Genomic DNA, 22,094 nt, shown 5'->3' on the forward strand with positions numbered 1-22,094 from the left:
ATCATTACAAATTGGTTTCTTGAACATGACAATGAGTTCACTGTACTAAAATGGCCCCCACAGTCACCAGATCTCAACCCAATAGAGCATCTTTGGGATGTGGTGGAACGGGAGCTTCGTGCCCTGGATGTGCATCCCACAAATCTCCATCAACTGCAAGATGCTATCCTATCAATATGGGCCAACATTTCTAAAGAATGCTTTCAGCACCTTGAATCAATGCCACGTAGAATTAAGGCAGTTCTGAAGGCGAAAGGGGGTCAAACACCGTATTAGTATGGTATTCCTAATAATCCTTTAGGTGAGTGTATGTATCAGGACATTACACAAGGTTTTTGGATGCCTCAGTCAGCTCCATTTGAACCCAAGCCTGTTCCCCTCTTTTCATGACACACTGGCACTTGGCAACATTTAATTAAGTTTCAGTATAGCGTTTATTTACTGATAGAACATTAAATGCTTAAGGCCTTCCAAGATAGTGACATAATTCTGAACCACTGGAGTCTGCTTTGTAACTACCAACAGTAGGGTGCACCAATGTGGAAATTTTGATAACTTATAACTGATTATATTTTTGTGTAATATTGGCGATACTGATAACCAGCTATCCTCTTGCTGAGTGTGGGTTGCCAGTGGAGAAACATTGACAGAAAGTGAAAGATAATGAATTATAAACATGTCTTGGTACTTTGAGACATCTTCTAAGTGGTAAATGAACTGATGAAATTCCTTGTCCTCCACTATGGAAAATGGCTGATCATCTAATACAATCACATCTATTATTTTAGCTCTGGTACCGCTAATTTTATATGTCAACAAAGTTGAAATATTGGCCAGCCATTTCAGACCAAAGCCGATATCTTGATTTTTTTTTATTAATATCTGCCTCTACTGATATGTTAACCTATTTATTGTGCATATCTAACCACCAGATTTTGGTTGGTTCATTCTGTGTTCTCAGGTTCACGCTGACAGCCCAGAGCCTCTTTCAGATTAAGAGGCAGCTGGACAAGCTGGGGGACCTGATCCTGAAGGTGACCTATGAGAGTGACCCCATTCCGCTGCAGAAGCCCCAGATGGAGGAACAGGTCAAACACCTCATCTACATCCTCATCAAAAGGTGTGTGACACTGTTTGTATCTGTCACAGGTTTATACTTTAGATTAAACACTGTAGCTTTTTCTGAAGTTTAAGCAAACAATGTACAATTTAAGTGAGATAATCTGGAAAAAGCCCACATATGTAAACAAGTTCATTTAAAATTGAGATTCAACTCCAGCAACTCTGTGACTGGCTAACCTTGCCCAGGATTTAGAACTTATTAAAATGTGTAATTACTAAAATTTTCTGGACACCACGTGAAGTTCTCAGATAATGATTAAAAATGTTTTTGCCTTTTCAAATGAAATACTGAAGTACCTCGGTTCTCGAACTCACTAGAACTCGAATTTCTTGAAAGTCGAACAAACCAGTTTGACCTAGAACTCGATCTGAATATCAGAAGTCAAACCATGAATGCTGACCTAATATATATTGTACGCGCCAGGAAATGAGTCATACTACAATGCAATTCTTACTTGAATGCCGCCTTCACAGACTGGACGATTAACCAAATAAAGCAGCGCAACATTACAGTAACTAACAATAAATAAACCACTAACTTACATGTACTATTAGAGCATTTATGTCATTTATTTCAACTTTATTTTACCAGGTAAATTAACTGAAAACCAGTTCTCACTGCTATATGTGATATTCGGGAGAAATAGCAGTTTAAGCATTGGAACTGCCTGGGATACAAACGTCATGAGTGTAACTAAACTCTTCAGCCAATAAGGGCAAAGGTAAGTCGTCACGGAGACGGTTCCAGTTTGTGCAGCCGGGTGAGAGGTCGCAATGCATCTAACCGTAATGCATTGCGTCAGGATCAGAATGCGTTGCTTTAAGCCAGCGCTGTAAGCAAGTCGAACGCACCCAATGACCGGACTGGGGAAACAAACTGAAACGTGGACGAAATACAGAGGACTAATGACTAATGACAACCAGAAACAGCTGATCACATGGCGATTCCACACAGGGTTAACGAGGGGGCGTGGCACACGGAAGGAGCGGATGATCGGGGCAGGACAGGGGTAATGTTGGGATAAGATCTTTATCGTTTTGGAAGCCATTAAGAAAAAAATGCTGCTCTTGTTTTATCCTGTTAATTTTGTGTTTAAATGCTAAAAAAAAAAAAATTTAATTAAACACATATTTAGGTGTAATTTTGGAGGGCCGGGAACCAATTAATTGGTTTTCCATTATTTCTTATGGGAAAAATTAGATCGGATTTTTAGGATTCGATCCGGAGTCCGGAATGGATTAAGTTTGAGAACCGAGGTACCACTGTATTTGCCATTTTCACTAGTTGGAATACAGGTACATAGGGATGTGTTAGTTTTCACATATCTCGTCATGCTCTCCTTTGAGACCCAGACACGTATAGAGGTGAGAGTGAAGCTTTGGATCTGAAAGCAGGGATAGCAATCCATCCAGAGCCCCTGGAGCATTTTGGGGGTTAAGGGCCTCACTCAAGGGCCCAAGGGAAAGGGTTGGTGTGGCACATACCATGGGGGGGGGGGTCAGGGTGGGTCTGAAGCTGAGGTCTGTTCTCTCACTTGCCAGCTCCTTTGTGGTGGAGAAGCAGCCATGCATGCCTACCCACCCCCAGAAGCCCCTTATCATAAAGACACAAGTGCAGTTCACAACAAAAGTCAGGTATGGACACCCCCCTGTTCGCCACCTTCTGCCCTCTGCCCCCCCCCCCCCAATAGTAATAAATAATAATAATAGGTTACATTTATATAGCAGCACCTTTCACAATACCAAGCTCGCTTTACACGAGGGAGGAAAAAAATCAGTAATCAGGAAGAGACAGCAGAAAAATGTTCATGGAAGGCAAATGTCTTTAGTTCAGACTTGAAGGAACTGAAGATTGATGTTAACTGTTAGTCTTTGTTTTACATACCCCCCACCCCCCATTGCCGTTTGATTTCAATTCTATCTTCAGATTGCTGGTCAAACTTCCAGAAGTGGATTATCAGCTAAAGGTGAAGACCACATTTGACAAGTGAGTTTTGCTGCCAAGCTACATGGCTTTGTGTGCACTCTACTGCCTGCCACTGTTTTGTATACGCAGTCAGCAGAGGTGGAATGTTCAGGTTCAGAAAATACAAATCCAGGCCAAGATTTTGTTTCAACCAATTGGTTGAGTATGAAGAGTCACATCCACAGAGTACACAACTCGTTGGTTGAAACAAAATCTCAATCTGGATTTGTACTTTCTGAACCTGAACTTTCTAGTCAGAATGTCAGGGTCAGCATCTCCCCATATGAACCCCTGTGTCTGAGGGGGTGAAGGAGACCCCGCAACATCTCTTAACCTACCCCTCTCCCCCTCTGATTTCTGCAGGGACCTTCCACCTGGCAGAGTGTAAGTGTTTGTATTGATATTCTTCCGGGAGTCAAACTCAAGGTGTATGCGTGCGTGTGTGTGTATGGATTAGCTTTAAATTACATAGTGGGGACCAAATATCCCCCACAATGTGATAAAAACCTGTTATTTTAATGTTGTGGGGACCATTTTTCAGATCCCCACAAAGATCTGTGAATGCAAAAACTCGTAATGCCAAAAGTCTCATATTTTTGTTGGTTACTGTTAAGGTTAGGGCTGGGTAGAGGTTAATATCATCATGTTGGGATTAGACTTTTCCCCATAGTAATGAATGGAGAGTCTGCGCAAAGATATAACTACAAATATATGTGTGTGTGTGTGTGTGTGTTTCAGGTTTACCTTACCTTGTGGGGACCAAATGTCCCCACAACGTGATGCATACCCGTTTTTTTACCATGGGAAAAAAATCCGTGACTGCAATGAAAAAACTAAAAATGCTCTTGTATTTTGTTTGGTTACTTATGGTTATGGTTAGGGCTGGGTAGGAGTTAAGGTTGTCATATTTTTCCCATAGAGATGAATGAGTGGTCCCGAAAAAGATATGATTACATGACTGACTGATTGAGTGTGTGTGTCATGTGTGTGTGTGTGTGTGTGTCGTGTGTGTGTGTGTGTGTGTGTGTGTGTGTGTGTGTGTGTGTGTGTGTGTGTGTGTGAGGGAGAGAGAGGAAAAGAGAATGTGTTACCAGGGGTATGTGTAAGAGAGAGTGTGTGTTATCAGGGATGTATGTGTAAGAGAGAGAGTGTGAGTATGTGTGTGTGGACACTGGCTTACTCTGTCTGGGGCCCTCAGGAACCGACAGTTCTTCATCCTGACGAACAACACCAAAGTGATGGATGTAGAGGAGTCATCCAATGGCTGTCTGTCTGTGGAGTTTCGGCATCTGGTAATTGCGCCTGGGACATGGCAAGGACTCATGGGAATCCTAAAAAGATTGGACGAGATGGACAAATGAGACAGGATGTGGTGGTCTGTGTGAGACAGTCAAGTCTGAGACTGTCAGAGTGAGATGATTAGATGAGATGGCATGAGAGGGTCAGCATGAACACTAATTTTTGTGCATTTTGAATTTTGTATTTTCCCTGTGTCGCTCTGAGTAAATGGCTGAATCTGCTGGGTACTCTGTGTCATGCTGCTTGTGTCTCACGTGAGGAAATGTGTTTTTTTTTTTACCCACTCTCCCATTCTCTGCAGCAACTGAAAGAGCGGAAGTTCATAAATGGGACTAAAGGCAATGAGGTGAGATGCTTTCTAAATCTGCCCCATGGCTGTGTCAGCCGGACAGGCAGGGTGTAGGAACTCCACACTGTTTGCTGCTGTCAGAATGCAGTGCATGCTGGGTAAATTTTGTCAGCCTTCAAACATCCACTCTTTGTAAGTGGTGTGTAGCTGAGGCATGAGGCTTTACAGGGAAATGTTTCTTCAACAGTCACGCAGAGCAGCTCACGGTGCGTCACTTTTGTTGTCTTTCTGCTTTCACTTCGTCTGTGTGGTTCTCTGTGTGACAAGGACAGACTAACAAAATTAAAGAGAGCCTGAAACTGAGCCATCCACATACTGTTTCACTGTCCAAGAACTAAGCATCTGCAGAAGGAAGTAAGAGGCTGTGCTGTGCCGCATTGCACCGCACTCCATCTGTTGAGAGGAAGTCAGGGCAGGGCAAAGTCTGCGAGTTCTGTAAAACGGGCTATGTCTGTTCCTGTCAGGGGCCTCTGACTGTGACGGAGGAGCTGCACTCGCTCAGCTTTGAGGCGCAGTTCTGTATGCAAGGCCTCAACATCGACTTGGAGGTCAGTAATGGACAGAATGTCACCTGCGGCCAGTAAAACCAACCCCGCTCCCATAACATCTTCTGCCAAACTTTGTGCCTCCCCCCCTCCTAGACCTGCTCACTTCCCCTGGTCGTCATCTCCAACGTCAGCCAGCTTCCTGGGGGATGGGCTTCGGTCATGTGGTATAACCTGTTGACAGATGAGCCCAAGGTGAGCACTGCTTACACTGGCAGTTTCAAAATAGTCCCTTCAACCTCTGCTGCTGTCAGTGTTGACCAGTGTTGAAGGTTACTCTCTTTTTCTTCATTAAACTTGTTTGTTCATTGGAACAGATTTAAATGATAAATATAGGTCATGGTCCTCTATCGCTGTAAACGATGGTTTTTGCAACTCCACTGTTGCTGGTCATGCTGAGTGATTTTTAGAGGAGTCCATCCTAACTGCTTAAATTTCCACCCAAAAAAGTTCATGATATTGATATGAGAATGTCACACGTGTCCCCTGTCTTGTCCCTGCGAGCCCAGAACCTGTCATTCTTCAGCAATCCATCGCGTGCTACCTGGAGCCAGCTGTCCGAGGTGCTCAGCTGGCAGTTCTCCACGTTTGCGGGGCGCGGCCTCACCCGGGAGCAGTTGAGCATGCTGGGAGAAAAGCTTCTAGGTGACTGGCCTCTCCAAGTTGTACATCTACCTGTGCCCCTGGTGTTTTTTTTATGTTCCCCCAAATGACTGTCAAGCAGTGAAAACAGCAGATGTCAGTGGTGTACTGATCACACCTTAGTTTTAACTGAAGTTTGTCTCCCTCTCTCTCTTAGGCCAGCAAGCCTCCCACAATGACTGCCAAGTTTCTTGGTCCAAGTTCTGCAAGGTAACTCATCAGTGTCTCTGACACCTTCATTGGCTTGATCATAGGCAGGGGCATTGCTAGGATCTTAAGACATCAAGGGCATAGCCCAGAGACCTAATTTGTCCAAGGGTCATCATTTTGTATTCTCGCTCTCTGAAATTAAGATGTTCAGAACATTGTGAAGGTTTTGGGAAACCCAGCCCTGGACAGGACTGCAGTGATGGCTGTTAAAACATCTGAGCTAAAATAATTATATGGGGCTCATATGGATTCATTCAGGGCTTCAGCCCCCAGTGCCTCAGGCTTGTGACATGTCTGACCATAGGGGGTTATTCAGTTTCAACATTTACTCAGGTTACTGGTTTGTAGTCTGGTTGAACTCAAGGGGAATTACATTTACTGCTGGAAACCAATCCAGATCTAATACTCAGTTGACATGGTTTAGCAATCACAACGGCAGAAATCTCCAAGTCACCTTAAGCTGTGTAAGAAAGCAGACCCCCCCATGAGACATTACATCAGTTTTCATACAATGGTTGAATTTGAATCTGCTTCACATTCCTCTGCTCATCTTGTCCCCAGGAGAACATCCCAGGGAAGCCATTCAACTTCTGGATGTGGCTTGACTCCATTCTGGAGCTCATCAAGAAGCACCTGCTGCCTGTGTGGATTGATGGGTGAGCATAGCTGCTGTGTGCAGGATGGAAAGTCCCAGAATGTGGCATAATGTAGCTCATGCCTCAACATACCACGTTACTAGAATCATTGAGATTAATCTCCAAACTTAAGGGTACAACAGCAGAGCCCTATCATGATACCAGTGTGTGTGGGAAAAGCTTGAGGAGTCTAAAAGACTCAGGGAACTCGTTCTATGTCCATTTTCGAAATGTTTGAGGTCTTTATATGAATGGTGCCTTCCAACTGTGGATGGTTCGTTTTAATTTAACCATACCTTAAATGTATGCCTACACACTATATGTCTGTCCAGAATGAGACTGTGTCCCTGGTCCCAGGTACATCATGGGCTTCGTCAGCAAGGAGACGGAACGGGCTTTACTGAAGGAAAAGGAGCCGGGCACCTTCCTGCTGCGCTTCAGCGAGAGCCACCTGGGAGGGATCACCTTCACGTGGGTGGAGCAGGGAGAGAATGGTGAGGACAGCGCCACACACTGGCACTTGAATGTTCAACCAGTCAGGTGACATGTTGAGCTGTCTGGCAGGAACCCCCCCAGATGTGAACTTCACCACGGAGACATTTGCTGCACCCTAGCTGTTCACAAGCAAAACTTCGCTAATGAGAGTAACATTCCAGAAACAAGTTAAACTAAAAATGACAGTTCGTATGGTTAATTCATGTCACGGTTGCAGTACACAAAATTGTCTCTTGTTCGTATTCTCATTTTCATCAGTCCTACATACCAATTTCAAATGCTCCACCAAACCTCAAACTGGCCCCATAAATTCGATCTGACATGAAAACTGCAGCTTCAACAGTTGAGCCCAGAATTATAATATGAACCTAAAACATGATGGACAGTAAATGTCTCTAAAGGCAAGTCCAGCTGTAGGTGGACTTTTCTTTAAAATCTAATGAGCACTCTCTACAGGTGAGGTGAAGTTCAACTCCGTGGAGCCATACACCAAGAGTCGCCTTAGCGCGCTGCCATTTGCCGACATCATCCGTGACTACAAGGTGATCGCCGATGGGATTGTGCCGGAAAACCCACTGAAGTTCCTGTACCCAGACATCCCCAAGGACGAAGCCTTTGGGAAGCATTACAACAGCCAGCAGAGCAAAGGTTTTCTAACGATCTGGGGCGGCCGTAGCCATGGGAAGAAGCTTTGGGACCTTTCCCTGAGTTTGAGCCACCAGCTAAAGCACAAATGCCCCACACAGACATTTGGGTAGTGTGGCAGTCAATTCGGTCAATCCATCCATTTTATCCCGGGCAGGGTGGTGGGGGGTGGGGCCTGGAGCTGCGAAAGGGATAATGTAAACAAATATTTCTAGTAATATAGCCTTGCGTGGACTTTGGCCCAGGACCACCAGACGTAATTCAATTTGGGCATATCTTGAAATCGTAGCTGTCCATGCATACTGTATTACAAGTTAGATATGGACAGTGGGTTATTATCCCGCTGGCAGCAATACCCATTCTCCTGCACCTGTTACATTATTTGCTATGGACCTCGGATGTGAATGTGATAGGGCGTGACTCAATCAGGTGTGATATAAGAGGTTAGTAGCAGTAATAATATAATTGTAATGGCAGGAATATAAGACCACATTCTCAGTTTTATGGCATTTTATAATATGATTTTACGGTATTTTTTGTTTCTTTTAATCAGCTTTTCCATACATCCCTTCTGTCCTGATTCCCATATCCTTGGTGTAAGTATTCCTTGACGGTTGTAATTTTTTTTTTGTTTTGGTGGGGGACAGGGGAGAGGGGTGCTGCTGAGTACTTTTGGTTAACTTTCTTTTTTGGTCAGCTTTGATCAGCCTTATTTATGGCCTTGTAGCAACAAATTAAGTAATAATGCCACATTATGTAATAAATTGACAGAATGTAACAAACAATGATAACGATGATGATGATAAGACTAATAGAGTAATGTTGCAATATAAAATTATAATATTAAAATAATGTTGCAATATAAAATTATAATATTAATCTATAAATTTGGAACATTTCGTCAAGTTATTACAAAATATAGCATTATTACATAATGCGTTGTAACAGGTCTGCTTGTGTCCCATATTGCTAGCAAAGTAACTTTGGTCACGCTAGGTCACAGCTTGTGGTCAGACGCCTCTGATGGTGCCTTGAACTCAGTTGACAGCATTCGCTGTGTGTTTGCGGTAAACCTTGCAGCTCCAGTGTGACACCACCCTCCTCCGCGTCCCCGGAACCACCCATGAGCCCCGGCATGTTCGACATGCTGAACCAGCAGCTGGACCCCTTCGAGATCGAGACCGCTGTGAGTCTCTTGGCTCTTTGAAGACTCTGCAGGACAGCATCGCTGCCACTGCCACCTTCAACTTGTTCTTAAACTCTTAAGTCTTCCTGATAAGTGTCCTCAGTGCTGTTTTTGATGTGCTTTCGTGGGAGGAGGTGTTTATATCCTGATACATTCTAGGTATTGTCTGTCTTTGTATTACAGATGAGTTCACCATATTCAGAGTAAGGAGAATAATGGACCAGTGACATCATCGGAAATATCGGCCTGTCATCTGTTCTGCCAGAACCATCAGCAGCATTTTCACTATTCTGTTATGTACTGTACAGATAATGCACTATTGCCTTCTGAAAATTTGGAATTTGTGCTTTAAGTTTAGATGCAGTCAGAAGACATGCGTTTTTAATGTATATGTGATCATGTTTTGTTTCTAGACTCATGCTTTTATTTTTCCTTTTACAATTTTAGAGCTTGTAAAAAGCATTTACTGGGTATTTTGCACTAGATTCTTGCTATAAAAAAAATGTGCAAAGTCAAAGTCTGCCATAACATTTCTGAATGTGTTTCATATGACCCTAATGAGATGACTTTTCAGCCAAACCCAGTATTTAAACACTTTTCAAGCAAATTATAATCAAATATTACATTTATGTAAATATTTCTAAGCTCAGAATATAAATACTGCAAATTCTCTAGTTGACTTCCTGTGCTTGTATGACTTTGGAGTTGTGAACAGTGCTTTATTTGTCTGTGATCTCCTCACAAAATGTTGTATATCTGACAAATTCTTCCTTAGTAAATAAGATTAATAAATGACTCAAATATCAGGATTAAAAGTTTCAGATTAGCATCCAGTATCATCTTGTGCCTGGTTGTGATGAAGATAGCAACCAGTGCTCTCCTAGTATTCCAAGCCATCTAGCAGATTTTCACCTCCAGCACAGCTGATTCAAATGATCATGAGTATTGACAGTTGATTAGTATGATGTTTGAAATAGAGATGGGGGTTACAAAAATGGTCTTCAGAACCCCTACAGAGTGTGCAGTTGTCAAAAAGTCAGAGAAACACTGGTGTTACACTATATCGACAAAAGTACTGGAATACCTGGCCATTACACCTACAGGAAATTTTAGGACATCCCATTCTAAATCAACTGGCATCAATATGGTTGGTCCCCTCTTTGCAGATATAACAGCTGTCACTCTTCTGGGAAGACTTTCCACAAGATTTTGGAGTGTGCCTGTGGTTAATTTGCCCATTCATCCAGAAGGTCTGGCACTTATGTTGGATGTGAAGGCCTGGCTCACCATCTCCATTCTAGTTCATCCCAAATGTGTTCAATGGGGTTGAAGTCAGGGCTCTGTGTGGGCTAGTCTAGTTCTTCCTCACCAAACTCATCCACCCATGTCTTTATGGACCTTGCTTTGGCCACAGTAATGTTGGAGCAGAAAAGGGCCATCCCCACACTGTTCCTACGAAGTTGGAAGCATAGAATTGCCCAAAATGTCTTGGTATGCTGAAGCATTAAGATTTCCCTTCACTGGAACTAAGGGGCCTAGCCCAACCCCTACGTAATAGACAACCACATATTATTATCCCATTCCTTGAAGCTTCTGGCTCACAGTTTTTATGCTGGAGTTAATGCCAGAGGAAGTTTGGAACTCTGTAGTTACTGAATCAACAGAGCGTTGGCGACATTTATGCAGTATGCACCTCAGCACTTGGCAACCTTGTTCTGTTACTTTACTTGGTCTGCCACTTTGTGGCTGAGTGTCTTTTGTTCCTAAACATTTTCACTTTGTAATAATACCACTTACAATTGACTGGAATATCTAGCAGGGAAGAAATTTCACGAATTGACTTATTGTAAAGGTGGCATCCTGTCACAGTACCATGTTTGAATTCACTGAGCTTCTCAAAGTGACCCATTCTTACAATAATGTTGGTAAACCAGACTACATGGCTAAGTGCTTGATTTTATCCAGCTGTGGCAATACTTTTGCCTATATAGTGTATATTTACAATTTAGAATTTGCTGTACCCAGTGTCTGTCTGTGCCCTGTTTGCTGGAAAAGGGAGTAAATGCCCCCTAATCTGGTCTAGTTTAGCATTTTACAAGTGCAACAGTACCAGAGATGGGAACTCGAGTTTAAGACTCTAACTATGCGACTCAACCTAACTTTAATCTATATTAGAAAAGTGCTTAGGGTCTTACAAAAATGTTATTGCTTCAAAAGCATTTGAAATAGCAATTACTTTAAAAATGTATATTAAACCATAAGGATCTATGAGACATGCAGTTTTTGAACTGTTCAAGTGGTGATTCCAATTTAGTCGCATCAGTTACTAATAGAAAAAAAAACAAATATCCAGTTAAGTTTTTGATAAACAGTAATGTCAAATTGGAGCCATGACAGAAACTTGAGACTTGGCTCGGACTCTAATTTTGTGACTCGTGAACATCTCTGAACAATACTAATCCATTTACTGGACTTTGACCAGCTTTGACATTTACAGTTACTGTGGGTGAAGAGAACAGACTTTATCTGCATTCGATCAAGATTTTTAGGTGGGGGTGAGCAATGTAGCCTTGCAGTGGCTGGCATCATTCATGCTCTAAACTCTGTGATGACTCAGTTATCTCGGTCACCTCATTTATTGGAAACTCCCACACCAACAGAATATTAATATCTGACTTCAAACAACCCTGAAATGGTCCCCAGGAGAGAATGTGAAGAGAGACACATCTCCCCATCCCATTGTGTACATGACCAGAAAGTCAATCTGAAAATGGGTTGCAAATGTGTTGTGAAGCAACTCACCACTCTTAGCCTAAATTACCTTCTACGATTATAAACACCCTCAATCATATGTATTTGTAACAGCTGAAAAACTAACACACCGACACACTGAAATGTAAACTTTTAAAATAGTTTAAATTTGTGTTCAAACAGCAATGAGTACAACACCTTGTACATGCGGGAAGAGAAAAAAATCATCCCGAAACATGTTGTCCTTGTTTGTTATATATATATCGGCTGTTTCAATATGGATGTGTGGTTGGATGAATGGCATATTTAAATTCAAATCAAATGGGAGGAACTTCTAAAATTAAACCCCAAAGCAAATGAAAGAGTAGAAATTTGGGTCAGGCGTTTCGATTGTTTTTTCACTTGCTGTCATTCGGGTGTTTCTATTTCCAGGAAATCTCATGGTTTCAGCAGCATCTAGCAGCGCTTGTTTCGCCCCCGTCCATTTCTTATTCCTACAAGTCATAGTTCTACTTCCTTCTTGAGATTTTTATAGAAAGATCATCAAGTCAGAACTTCTCGTAACGTAGTATTACACTCATTCGTATGTGTCGGTTAAGAACATTCATAAATGTTACATACGCGCAAGAGTCGACAAACAAAAAGCGTATACAGAACCCTCTTCCGGGAGAAAACTTTACGTTATTTGATTTACGGTGCCTGCGCCTATATTGCTTTGACTCACGGGAGATGCAAAACATTCACCAATCAGAAAAGAGGGTGGACACGAATCTCTCTCCCCAGATTAGTTCTGTGACGCAAGCGTTGAGTCTCAATTGGACGACATACGTGTCGATCTTTGGAAGTTGGACACGCACGTGTAACGCTGACTGCGGCCCGATAAGATAGGAAATGATGTAAACAAGCCCGAGAGCTCCGGCGGTCTGGGAAAACGAAGTGCTTCTTATTTTTTTTATACATATATTTATATATATTTCTTTTTATTGTTGTGCGGTTATCGTTTGCTTATTCCCGTTCAATCTTCACGGAAAGGTAAGCGAACCAGATCTTCCTACGGTTAGTTAGTAGTGGCTTCCTGTAACTCGGAGGTCCGGTCTTGCCAGTATATATACAGTACATGCACACAGAGCCCTTGTGAGAGCTGCGCTTTGTCTTGATTTTTTTTTTTTACAATGACATGAGTTCAACAGGCACCAGGGTTACCTAACCCAATACGGCGTTGAACTAGTTAATAGTTGGACTGCAGAAACGCAGTGGACACATCTGACATATGCACACGTGCGTGGTGATTTGCTGACTGTGGCACCCTCCATTACAGTAAAAGCCAGCATAGACATCTAAACAGTCGTTCGAGTGGAGTTCTTTAACCCGTTGCCCTCTCATCTGATTACACCTTCGTGGATTCATAGCTGAGTGCAGGATGTATACCAGCACCTAGGATGACGCCTGGAGTTTGGGCGCTTAGGGAATCACTTCGCGATGCACCGGTATCGTTGGTTGTTTTGCTGTATGCCTGGGAATTGTGTTAAATGCTTATTGACCATCATTATTTAGGCTAGGCTACCTCCTGTCGATGTGTGGTGGAAGTCTGTTGTAGATGGTGAATACCCTTACTACCGATAACATCACTGACGTCGAGTACAAGAAACAAACTTCTTTTTGTGGAGAACTCAAATGCGCAAAGGTGTACTGATAACTCTCTTCATTTAAAGTGCCTCATTTTCAGATACAGTGTAGTCTGTGTGGCTTTCCTAACACTACCAGGCTGGACTTCAGATTATTATAAGTTTGGTTTAGCACACCACAAACTATTGATTAAGAAGGCAGCGCTTGGTTAAATGCAATCTGCCTGTTGCTTAGGTGGTGCACAAGCATTGAGGGTGTGGACGATGCTATGATGATGGCCCCTATCTTTTCTGAAAATCTTCTCATCTGTTTGTGGGCCTTTTGTCTGTCCTGCTGTCTCCACAGGAGAATGGCCCAGTGGTACCAGCTACAACAGCTGGACTCCAAGTACCTGGAGCAGCTGGACCAGCTGTATGATGACACCTTTCCAATGGAGATTCGCCAGTATCTCAGCCAGTGGATCGAAAGTCATGACTGGTGAACATTGGATAAAGCTGGTTGTTTAGATTGGCTTATATTAAACCTGGGTCCCAACTATAAGGCTCACTTGTGTTTGATGTGTTTTTAGGGTCTGATAACCATATCCATGTTAGTTACAAGTATGTATTTGGGACCATATGTCTTGAGTGTTTATGTATGGTAAAGCTTCTTGACATCTGTATCACAAAGCTGGTTCAGGGAAGTCAGGATTTGAAAATAAGTTCTAGCTTGATTAAACCAAACAAATTTAATCTGAGAGAAACTATCATGGCACTGAGACCAAGTGCATATCAACAGTGCATGGCATATCAAGGAAACTGTGGTTTAAGCAATTGACTATGCGGGACAATATACACTGCTTTATCAGATTATGTATTTCTGTGCATTTTTACCAAGAAATTTGCAGCGTCTGTTCACCACCAGTGGCTGTAAGAGCAACAGCTATTGAAGATAAAGTGCGCATGTGAAAATTTAAATGTTAATTAAAATTTGCCCTTACCGCTTTTCATAGCTAATAACTAGTACGTAGTAATAACTAGTTTCATAGCACGTAGTGAAAGGGCTCGAAACGCAAAAATTATCAATTATCTCTACCTGTGCAGTTATCTCAGGCCAGTGCATAAAAACGGACTGGCTGTTTGCTTGTTGAAAAATAATGGTTGCTCGCCCCTGCAGGGCGCTGGTGGCCTCTGACATCTCCCTGGCGACAGTGCGCTTCCACGACCTTTTGGCCCAGCTGGATGACCAGTACAGTCGCTTTGCCCTGGAGAACAACTTCCTGCTGCAGCACAACATCCGCAAGATCAAGAGGAACCTCCAGGTCCGTGGAGCCGGGCGAGGTGTGGCCTGTGGAGGTGCCGTTCTGACCTCGTGGGTCGGCTGTCTTTGTCCTAAAGCCGGGTGCTCTTCATTGTACTTCTGAATTCTTCATATTATACAATAATAATTCTCTGTCCGCTAAATTGAAATATGTAACCCTGATACAGTCTATGCTTTACATGTATGGCTGATCATTGCACATTGCATGCTTTTATATGCACCCGCACTGGAAGTAATCAAGGTTTTGGCTTGACATAGGTTGTCGATAGTCAATGTCATGATACCGTTTAATGTGCTTCACTTGCCTGTGTACGTCTTGGCTGTTCCTGCATCTAGAAACTGCAGGTTTCAGCCATTTTAGCAATGGATAATAATGTTTGAACTTACCTGATCTCATATTGCATGCGGTAAAACCCACAATGGGGCAGAGAAGATGCTGAAACAATGCCCAGGGGGCTGTCCTTTGAAGTTAGACTTAGTGGATTTGAATTTCAGTTGCAGTCTTTGAGGTCTCTAGCTATGATAACACCTCCAGATCTAGGAAAGTGTCTTTTTTGTTGCTGTAGTAACAGTGTCATGCTATACTTGTTGGCATTAGGTAGGTGAGTCAGTGCTGGATGTTCTGCTCTTTGTGTGACAAATATATGCCATGCAGTAATGTGATTCTGTTTCTGCAGGATAATTTTCAGGAAGATCCTGTGTACATGGCTATGATCATCTGCAGATACCTGAAGGAGGAGCAGAAGATTCTGGAATTAGCAAAGAACACAGAGGTGTGGGAAGGGGGCCACTCAGTTGCCATTAGTGGTGTTATTTTTATGGTTAGTCCTAGATGGCTAAGCCAGATAACATGAGTATATCATCAGAGTGACACCCTGTACCTGGCTTTCAGGAGAGCATGGGCAATGAACAGAGCAGCCTGGCTGCCGAGAAGCAGAAAGAGCTGGATAATAAAGTTAAATACCTCAGGAGTAAAGTACAGGTGAGAATTGGAGCCCAGGTCCTAAAGTCAGAGCCTTTGGAAATGGTCCTTTAATGACTATTAAGATGAGTCAAGCTGATGTGGATGTCTCCTGTGGATGGAGAAAGATACTCTGCTTACTGCCTCCCATCCAGGAAACGGAGCAGAAAATAAAATCACTCGAGGACCTGCAAGATGATCACGACTTCAAGCACAAAACCCTGCAGAGCAGAGGTGAGCATATCAGCCCAGCCCCACATGACACGGCTGAACAAATGCGTATAAGTGTAACAATTAGAGATTAAGTTAAGTAGTACATGCCACTCTAAGGTAAACAGGTTATAAACATGTATGCTTCATGTCCTGTGGCATTTCTGGAAGCAATTTGTAAATGATGTTTGGTCAGAAAAACTAGACCTTTCCTGATATAATTATATGTATGTATCTGAAAACCTGCAGTTTATTCATCCTAGGACTGAACTTTGAAACAAACTTACGCACTAATTTTATTACCATATTCTATCACTTGAGCCCCCCTGTGTTTTATTGTGTTATTCTTCCCAGAGCATGACATGGTAAACATGGTGAACCAGAGCGAGATCAGACGTGAGGAGATGGCCATACGGGAGATGTTCCTCAAACTGAGCATAAAGCGAGAGGTAGGAGCCCATCGTCATGGTAAGATTAAGGACAGCCTCATTTGTCAGGCTAGTGTGATGTTTAACAAGGCTGATGTCCATTAACATCTGTACTCTGGTAGGAGGTAGTGCGGCAGATGGCGGAGACACTCAACCTGGTGGAACAGGTGGAGTATCAGTTGATCAAAGACGAGCTTCCTGACTGGAAGCGGCGGCAGCAGATTGCGTGCATCGGGGGCCCCCCCAACACATGCTTGGATCAGTTGCAGTCATGGTGAGCTTCCTGTAAGGTTGTGCTTCTCGGACAGTATTTCTGTGTTTTCAAGTATACTCCCTGGCCAAAAGTATGGGGACATCCCTTATTGTGGTCATCTGTTTCAGGAACACCCATTGCTAATGGGTGCATAAAATGAAGCACACAGTCATTCAGTCTCCATAGACAAACACTGATAGTAGAATGGGTCATACTGAAGAGCTCAGTGACTATGATCATGGCACCATCATAGGACGCAAGAAATCAGTTGCCCTGTTAGACCCTTCCCCTCATACTTTCATTATCGTAAAGTGGAAGCATCTAGGACCATCCACAGCTCAGCCATGAAGAGGTCGGCCACACAAGCTGATAACTGGACCTCAGAGTGCATGTGGTACATAAAAATCGCCTTTCCTCAGTTGAGATATTAGCTGAGGAGTTTCACATTGCTTCAGGAACCACCATCAGCAAGAGAACTCTCCATCTGGACCTTTGTGGGAGTTTCCATTGTTGAGTTGCCTTGCACAGCATTAAGCGTCTATTCAGCTGGTATGAAGCACATTGCAGTGGAACAGTGGAAATACATTCTTGGGAGTGATGAAGCAAACTTCACTGTCTGGCAGTCTGTTGGATGAATTCAGATATGGTGGATTGGAGAACCTGCTTGTTTGAGTGCATAGTGGCAAATTAAATATTTGGTGGAGGGGGGCATAATGGTTTGGGTGTTTTTCATGGTTTGGTTTATGCCCCTTAGCTCCATTGAAGGATAATCATAATTCATCAGCATACAAAGACATTTTTGACAGTTGTTACTTCAACTTTGTGACGACAGTTTGGGGAAGGCCCTTTCTTATTCCAGCATGACTGTGCCTTTGTGCCTACACACTGCCCTGACTGCAATCCCACTAAAAACGTTTGGGATGAAATGAAATGCCGACTGGGAGCCAGGCCTTCTCGTCTGACATCAGTGCCCAACCTCACTAATGGTCTTGCAGCTGAATGGGCTGAAATTCCCACAACCACTCTTTTTAGTGGAAAGCCTTCTCAGAAGAGTGGAGTTGTTTGTTTATTCAGCAAGCACATATAGGTGTGATGTTAAGCTGTCCACATAATTTTGACCAGAGAATAAATCTTCTCAACCAGCCTTTGCAGTGCCTTTGTGGATTCCCCCTCCATCAAACAAGCACCCTTTGAAGTTGATTAGATTGTGGTTCACCTAGTCCTGGGGGAGGCCTTCGATATCCAGGTTCTTGTGTCCCCTCACTATTACTGGAGGGGAACTGACCAGAAATGAAACTGGCCAAAGAACTGGCCAGAAGTGAAAGACTGGCATGGCTGGTTTTGCTTTGAAAAGCATTGTGAAGCCACTTAGGGATACCACGTGTCTCCTGCAGGTTCACTGCCGTGGCCGAATGTCTGCAGCAGGTTCGGCAGCAGCTGAAGAAGCTTCAGGAGCTGGAGCAGAAGTACACATATGAAAATGACCCCATCACGCTGAAGAAGACCTTTCTGGAGGACCGTTGCATCTTGCTGTTCAAGAACCTCATTGTCAAGTGAGCCGTGCCCTTCTCTAACATGTGACAGTAACACCTAGCATGGTTTTTCAAGTGCCATGAAGGGGGTGCTGTGTAGCCTAGCAGTTAAGGAACTAGAGGGATCAGAAGAATGCTTAGCTTTGGGTGGAACCGTCTGTATAAGAATGAAGAACATTTTTCATTTCAGCTCCTTGGTGGTGGAGCGACAGCCCTGTATGCCGACAAACCCTCAGAGGCCACTGGTGGTGAAGACAGGGGTTCAGTTCACCGTTAAACTCAGGTAGGACCTTCTTCTTCATAAAGTTGACATCACAGAACCTTGTCTGGGTATTCTGGTGGACACTGTATTTGTTTCCTGTTACTACTGCACAGGCTGCTGGTGAAGCTCCCAGAGTTTAATTACCAGCTCAGCGTGAAGGCTTTGTTTGACAAGTGAGTGAGTCTGAATCACTAGGCTATGATCTAGAGGACAGTAAGAACACTTTGCCACTATGATCCCAAAACGTCCGGTCCCTTTGCATTTCAGGGATGTCACGGAGAAGAACACTGTCAAAGGGTAAGTCAACGTTTTCTGGCATCTTCTCTGAATGGATATGGTCAAGGCCACGCCTGCCGTAATTGTGATGTTTTCTTTGCCAGTTTCCGCAAGTTTAACCTTCTGGGCACAAACACAAAAGTCATGAATATGGAAGAGTCCAATGGGAGCCTTTCTGCAGAGTTCCGGCATCTGGTACGAGCACTTGGAGAAGAGCTTTGTGTAATTAGGGTCTAGCTCACACATCAGGAGCTGTGTAGACAACTTGAGGGCTTCTTCCTGGATGAATGTTGTTCCCGGTTAGTTTGTCATCCAGTGATTTTTGACTTTGTTGACTTCTGACTTTACTCTACAGCAATTGAGGGAAGCAAAGGCAGCAGGTTCCAGGTCAAGTGAGGTAAGGAAGCTGACTGAGCTCTGCCAACAGCAGCCAACTCCCAGTTGTTTGGTGTTGAACTGTGATGATGGAGCAATGTTGTGTACCTTCTAGCTCAGCTACTTGTGCTAGCCACGCTGCCTGTCTTTAGCCCTGGCTGTCCTAGCTGTCCTAGCCACACTGCCTGTCTTTAGCTGTGAGCTGTGCTAGCCACGCTGCCTGTCTTTAGCCCTGGCTGTCCTAGCCACACTGCCTGTCTTTAGCTGTGAGCTGTGCTAGCCACGCTGCCTGTCTTTTGCCATAATTGCTGACCATGTTTACCATTTCAGGGCCCGCTCATAGTCACAGAGGAGCTTCACTCCATCAGTTTTGAGACCAAACTTTGCCAGCCAGGCCTTGATGTTGAGCTGGAGGTAGGGCTACAATGTGTCTGTGTGGCATGCAGATGATTCTGCCTACCATCTCAATCACCCCCCCACCTCCTCTGGGTGTCTGCTCCAGATAACCGCCCTCCCTGTGGTTGTGATCTCCAATGGCATCCAGCTGCCTGGAAGTTGGGCTTCTATCCTGTGGTACAACATTCTCTGTCCTGATGCCAAGGTTGGTCGGTTCCCTGGTTGCACACAGATGTGCTTTTTCTCACATGCAGTGTTTGACCCCCCCCCCCCTGTCTGTTTCCCTGCTGCAGAACCTGTCATTTTTCCTCAACCCCCCTCCAGTGTGCTGGAGCCAGCTGTCTGAGGCCCTTAGCTGGCAGTTCTCTTCAGTCACTAAACGGGGACTGAACGCGGAGCAACTGGGCATGCTAGGAGACAAGCTACTGGGTGAGTTCTACACAACACTTAAATATGATGTAATGTGAAGCCCCCATGTTTAACTTAGGAGTGATTTCTCATGTTACCGGCTTCAGTCCAGTTGCCTTCCCAGCCCCCATGAAGCTGATGAATGCTGTGAATAAACAAGTCAGTTGCCCAGGTTGCAGCTGGTTACTCTCTAGGTTCATTTAGGTTCTGAGTGGCTTGGTTCTGAGCCCACAGGTAGAGAGGCAGCTGGGAACCCAGATGGGCTCATCGCCTGGAGCAAGTTCTGTAAGGTAATCCTACTTTAAATAGCCTCACTTTGGAAAATTTTTATTTTGTAAATCCTGCTGGAAAGTTTTTATTTTTTGTTAGAAATGGCTGGGTTTAGTGTGTTTTAAAGAAGAGTTGTTTTAAACCTGGAATACAACCATGCTTCAGGTGAACACGGTCACTTCTGTGTTTACCCAAGCAGAACACAAATGAGAAGAACTTTCCGTTCTGGCTGTGGTTGGAGGGCATCCTGGATCTCATTAAGAAGCACCTACTGCATCTATGGAATGATGGGTAAGCAGCCTGACGTGGAGGCTTTATGTAGCATGGAGCCACAGATCGTGTTTGTATGTGAGATATCTATGTGCTGACAGCTGTTTCCTGTCACATGAACACAAACAGGAAGTGAGGGTTTCTAATGGGAACAGCACCACACACCACTCTCCCTTTGTCAGGCATCCTCCACACTCTCCCTCCACAGGTACATCATGGGCTTTGTCAGTAAGGAGCGTGAGCGCGCTCTGTTGAAGGACAAGAAGCCTGGTACCTTCCTGCTGCGGTTCAGCGAGAGCAGTCGGGAGGGGGCCATCACCTTTACCTGGGTGGAGCGCTCTGTAAATGGTGAGCTGCCATAATACATGAGGTCACCAGCTGGATAATGTATGTATTAATGGGTGATGGGGTGTCGTTCTGCATGCATGAATTTGAAACCTGTGTGTGTACAGATGAACCCGTGGTCCATGCAGTGGAGCCCTATACCAAGAAGGAGCTGACGGTTGTCTCTCTGCCGGACATCATCCGTAACTACAAGGTCATGGCTGCGGAAAATATCCCAGAGAATCCCCTGGTTTACTTGTACCCAGATATTCCCAAGGATGAGGCCTTAGGGAGCTACTACAGCAAACCCCCCGACTGTGAGTCCAAACAGCTGGTGATGGGCAGCGTTAGTCTCTCTCTGGAATTTTTAAAAGTGGCTGTTGGATGATTCCTTCTTGTTTTGATCAGCCTCAGAATCCATGGATGATGACAGTCTGAGCCACGTCTACTGGAAGACGGCGCTGATCTCTGTGTCGGAGATGTAAGCGGGCCGGCCCGTTTCTGGGATCTCCAGAACAGGGTGGCAGTGGTGTGTAATGCAGATGGTGATTCTGATGCCAGGCCCAAGACACATAATGGTGATAGGTCCATTTCAGTTCAGTTTTGTCCCCAGACTTTTTCATACTGCTCTGCTGTCTTTCATTGCAGTCACCCGTCGAAGCTTCAGGACAACATACTGCCGCTGTCAAAAGAAGAGTTTGGCACCCTCTCTCAGCTGATCCACTCTGTGGACATGGACATGGACAGCACAGTAGGTGGAGCAGCTTTCTGGGCTGTGACCCTCTAATCAGTCACTGTTATGGTGTTCCCATCGTGTCATTATCTCCCAGCCGTTTGTGTGTGTGAACCTGCAGTTTGTTTGACTACAGAAACAGCCATTTGCTTTTGCCTTTAGTCTAAGGGCATATGCCATCTTGCTGTTGAACCATGATATGGCATTAGCCGATCAGGTTCTTAATGCTGAATCATGCTGTTCTGTTCCTCCTGTCACTTCCTACAAGAGACTTCCTGGCATGCAGCTTGGAGTTGGTAAAGCATTTTGTCATGTTCTCAACAGCTTTTCATTGTTCCACACTGTAAACACAGCAGTCATTTTTAGTCTGCTGATGATGAGCTGTCTCTACTAGGTAACATAAGTTATCCATTATTCCCCCAGATGTCCACTGCTTTACAGAACTAACCTCCACTTCTGCTGCAACCTGCATTTGTCCAGCCGCCAGCTGCTTCTCCGGGACAGTGTCATCTACCAGGCACCTGGGCCTGTAATCATTTTAAATCTACTGTACCGTTATGGTTGGACGTTCCTCTATTTTAATTTGATACAATAAATTGATTGTAGTATAATCAGTGTGTCTGCTT

General features: G+C 44.1%; 1 protein-coding gene across 1 annotated transcript in view; it reads left to right on the top strand.

The window, feature by feature from the left end:
• The window catches only part of LOC111842925 (uncharacterized), a 28,610-nt gene extending 6,531 nt beyond the window's left edge, over positions 1-22,079 (top strand). Inside the window, exons 9-46 of the mRNA XM_072705085.1 lie at positions 962-1,120; positions 2,665-2,757; positions 3,050-3,109; positions 3,452-3,472; positions 4,287-4,380; positions 4,689-4,733; positions 5,201-5,284; positions 5,378-5,476; positions 5,791-5,926; positions 6,081-6,133; positions 6,695-6,789; positions 7,126-7,262; positions 7,720-7,911; positions 8,462-8,504; positions 8,989-9,094; positions 12,747-12,877; positions 13,817-13,948; positions 14,627-14,771; positions 15,448-15,543; positions 15,663-15,752; positions 15,887-15,965; positions 16,296-16,390; positions 16,492-16,643; positions 18,017-18,175; positions 18,345-18,437; positions 18,530-18,589; positions 18,684-18,713; positions 18,797-18,887; positions 19,048-19,089; positions 19,398-19,481; positions 19,570-19,668; positions 19,757-19,892; positions 20,106-20,161; positions 20,338-20,432; positions 20,620-20,759; positions 20,864-21,052; positions 21,144-21,216; positions 21,384-22,079. Of these exons, the coding sequence (XP_072561186.1) occupies positions 962-1,120; positions 2,665-2,757; positions 3,050-3,109; positions 3,452-3,472; positions 4,287-4,380; positions 4,689-4,733; positions 5,201-5,284; positions 5,378-5,476; positions 5,791-5,926; positions 6,081-6,133; positions 6,695-6,789; positions 7,126-7,262; positions 7,720-7,911; positions 8,462-8,504; positions 8,989-9,094; positions 12,747-12,877; positions 13,817-13,948; positions 14,627-14,771; positions 15,448-15,543; positions 15,663-15,752; positions 15,887-15,965; positions 16,296-16,390; positions 16,492-16,643; positions 18,017-18,175; positions 18,345-18,437; positions 18,530-18,589; positions 18,684-18,713; positions 18,797-18,887; positions 19,048-19,089; positions 19,398-19,481; positions 19,570-19,668; positions 19,757-19,892; positions 20,106-20,161; positions 20,338-20,432; positions 20,620-20,759; positions 20,864-21,052; positions 21,144-21,216; positions 21,384-21,522 (3,823 nt within the window). The 3' untranslated portion in view covers positions 21,523-22,079. The remainder of the gene's footprint in view (positions 1-961; positions 1,121-2,664; positions 2,758-3,049; positions 3,110-3,451; positions 3,473-4,286; positions 4,381-4,688; positions 4,734-5,200; positions 5,285-5,377; positions 5,477-5,790; positions 5,927-6,080; positions 6,134-6,694; positions 6,790-7,125; positions 7,263-7,719; positions 7,912-8,461; positions 8,505-8,988; positions 9,095-12,746; positions 12,878-13,816; positions 13,949-14,626; positions 14,772-15,447; positions 15,544-15,662; positions 15,753-15,886; positions 15,966-16,295; positions 16,391-16,491; positions 16,644-18,016; positions 18,176-18,344; positions 18,438-18,529; positions 18,590-18,683; positions 18,714-18,796; positions 18,888-19,047; positions 19,090-19,397; positions 19,482-19,569; positions 19,669-19,756; positions 19,893-20,105; positions 20,162-20,337; positions 20,433-20,619; positions 20,760-20,863; positions 21,053-21,143; positions 21,217-21,383) is intronic.
• Positions 22,080-22,094: the final 15 nt, after the last annotated feature.

Source organism: Paramormyrops kingsleyae, chromosome 1, assembly GCF_048594095.1.
Source record: "Paramormyrops kingsleyae isolate MSU_618 chromosome 1, PKINGS_0.4, whole genome shotgun sequence".
In the NCBI taxonomy this organism is placed as follows: domain Eukaryota; kingdom Metazoa; phylum Chordata; class Actinopteri; order Osteoglossiformes; family Mormyridae; genus Paramormyrops; species Paramormyrops kingsleyae.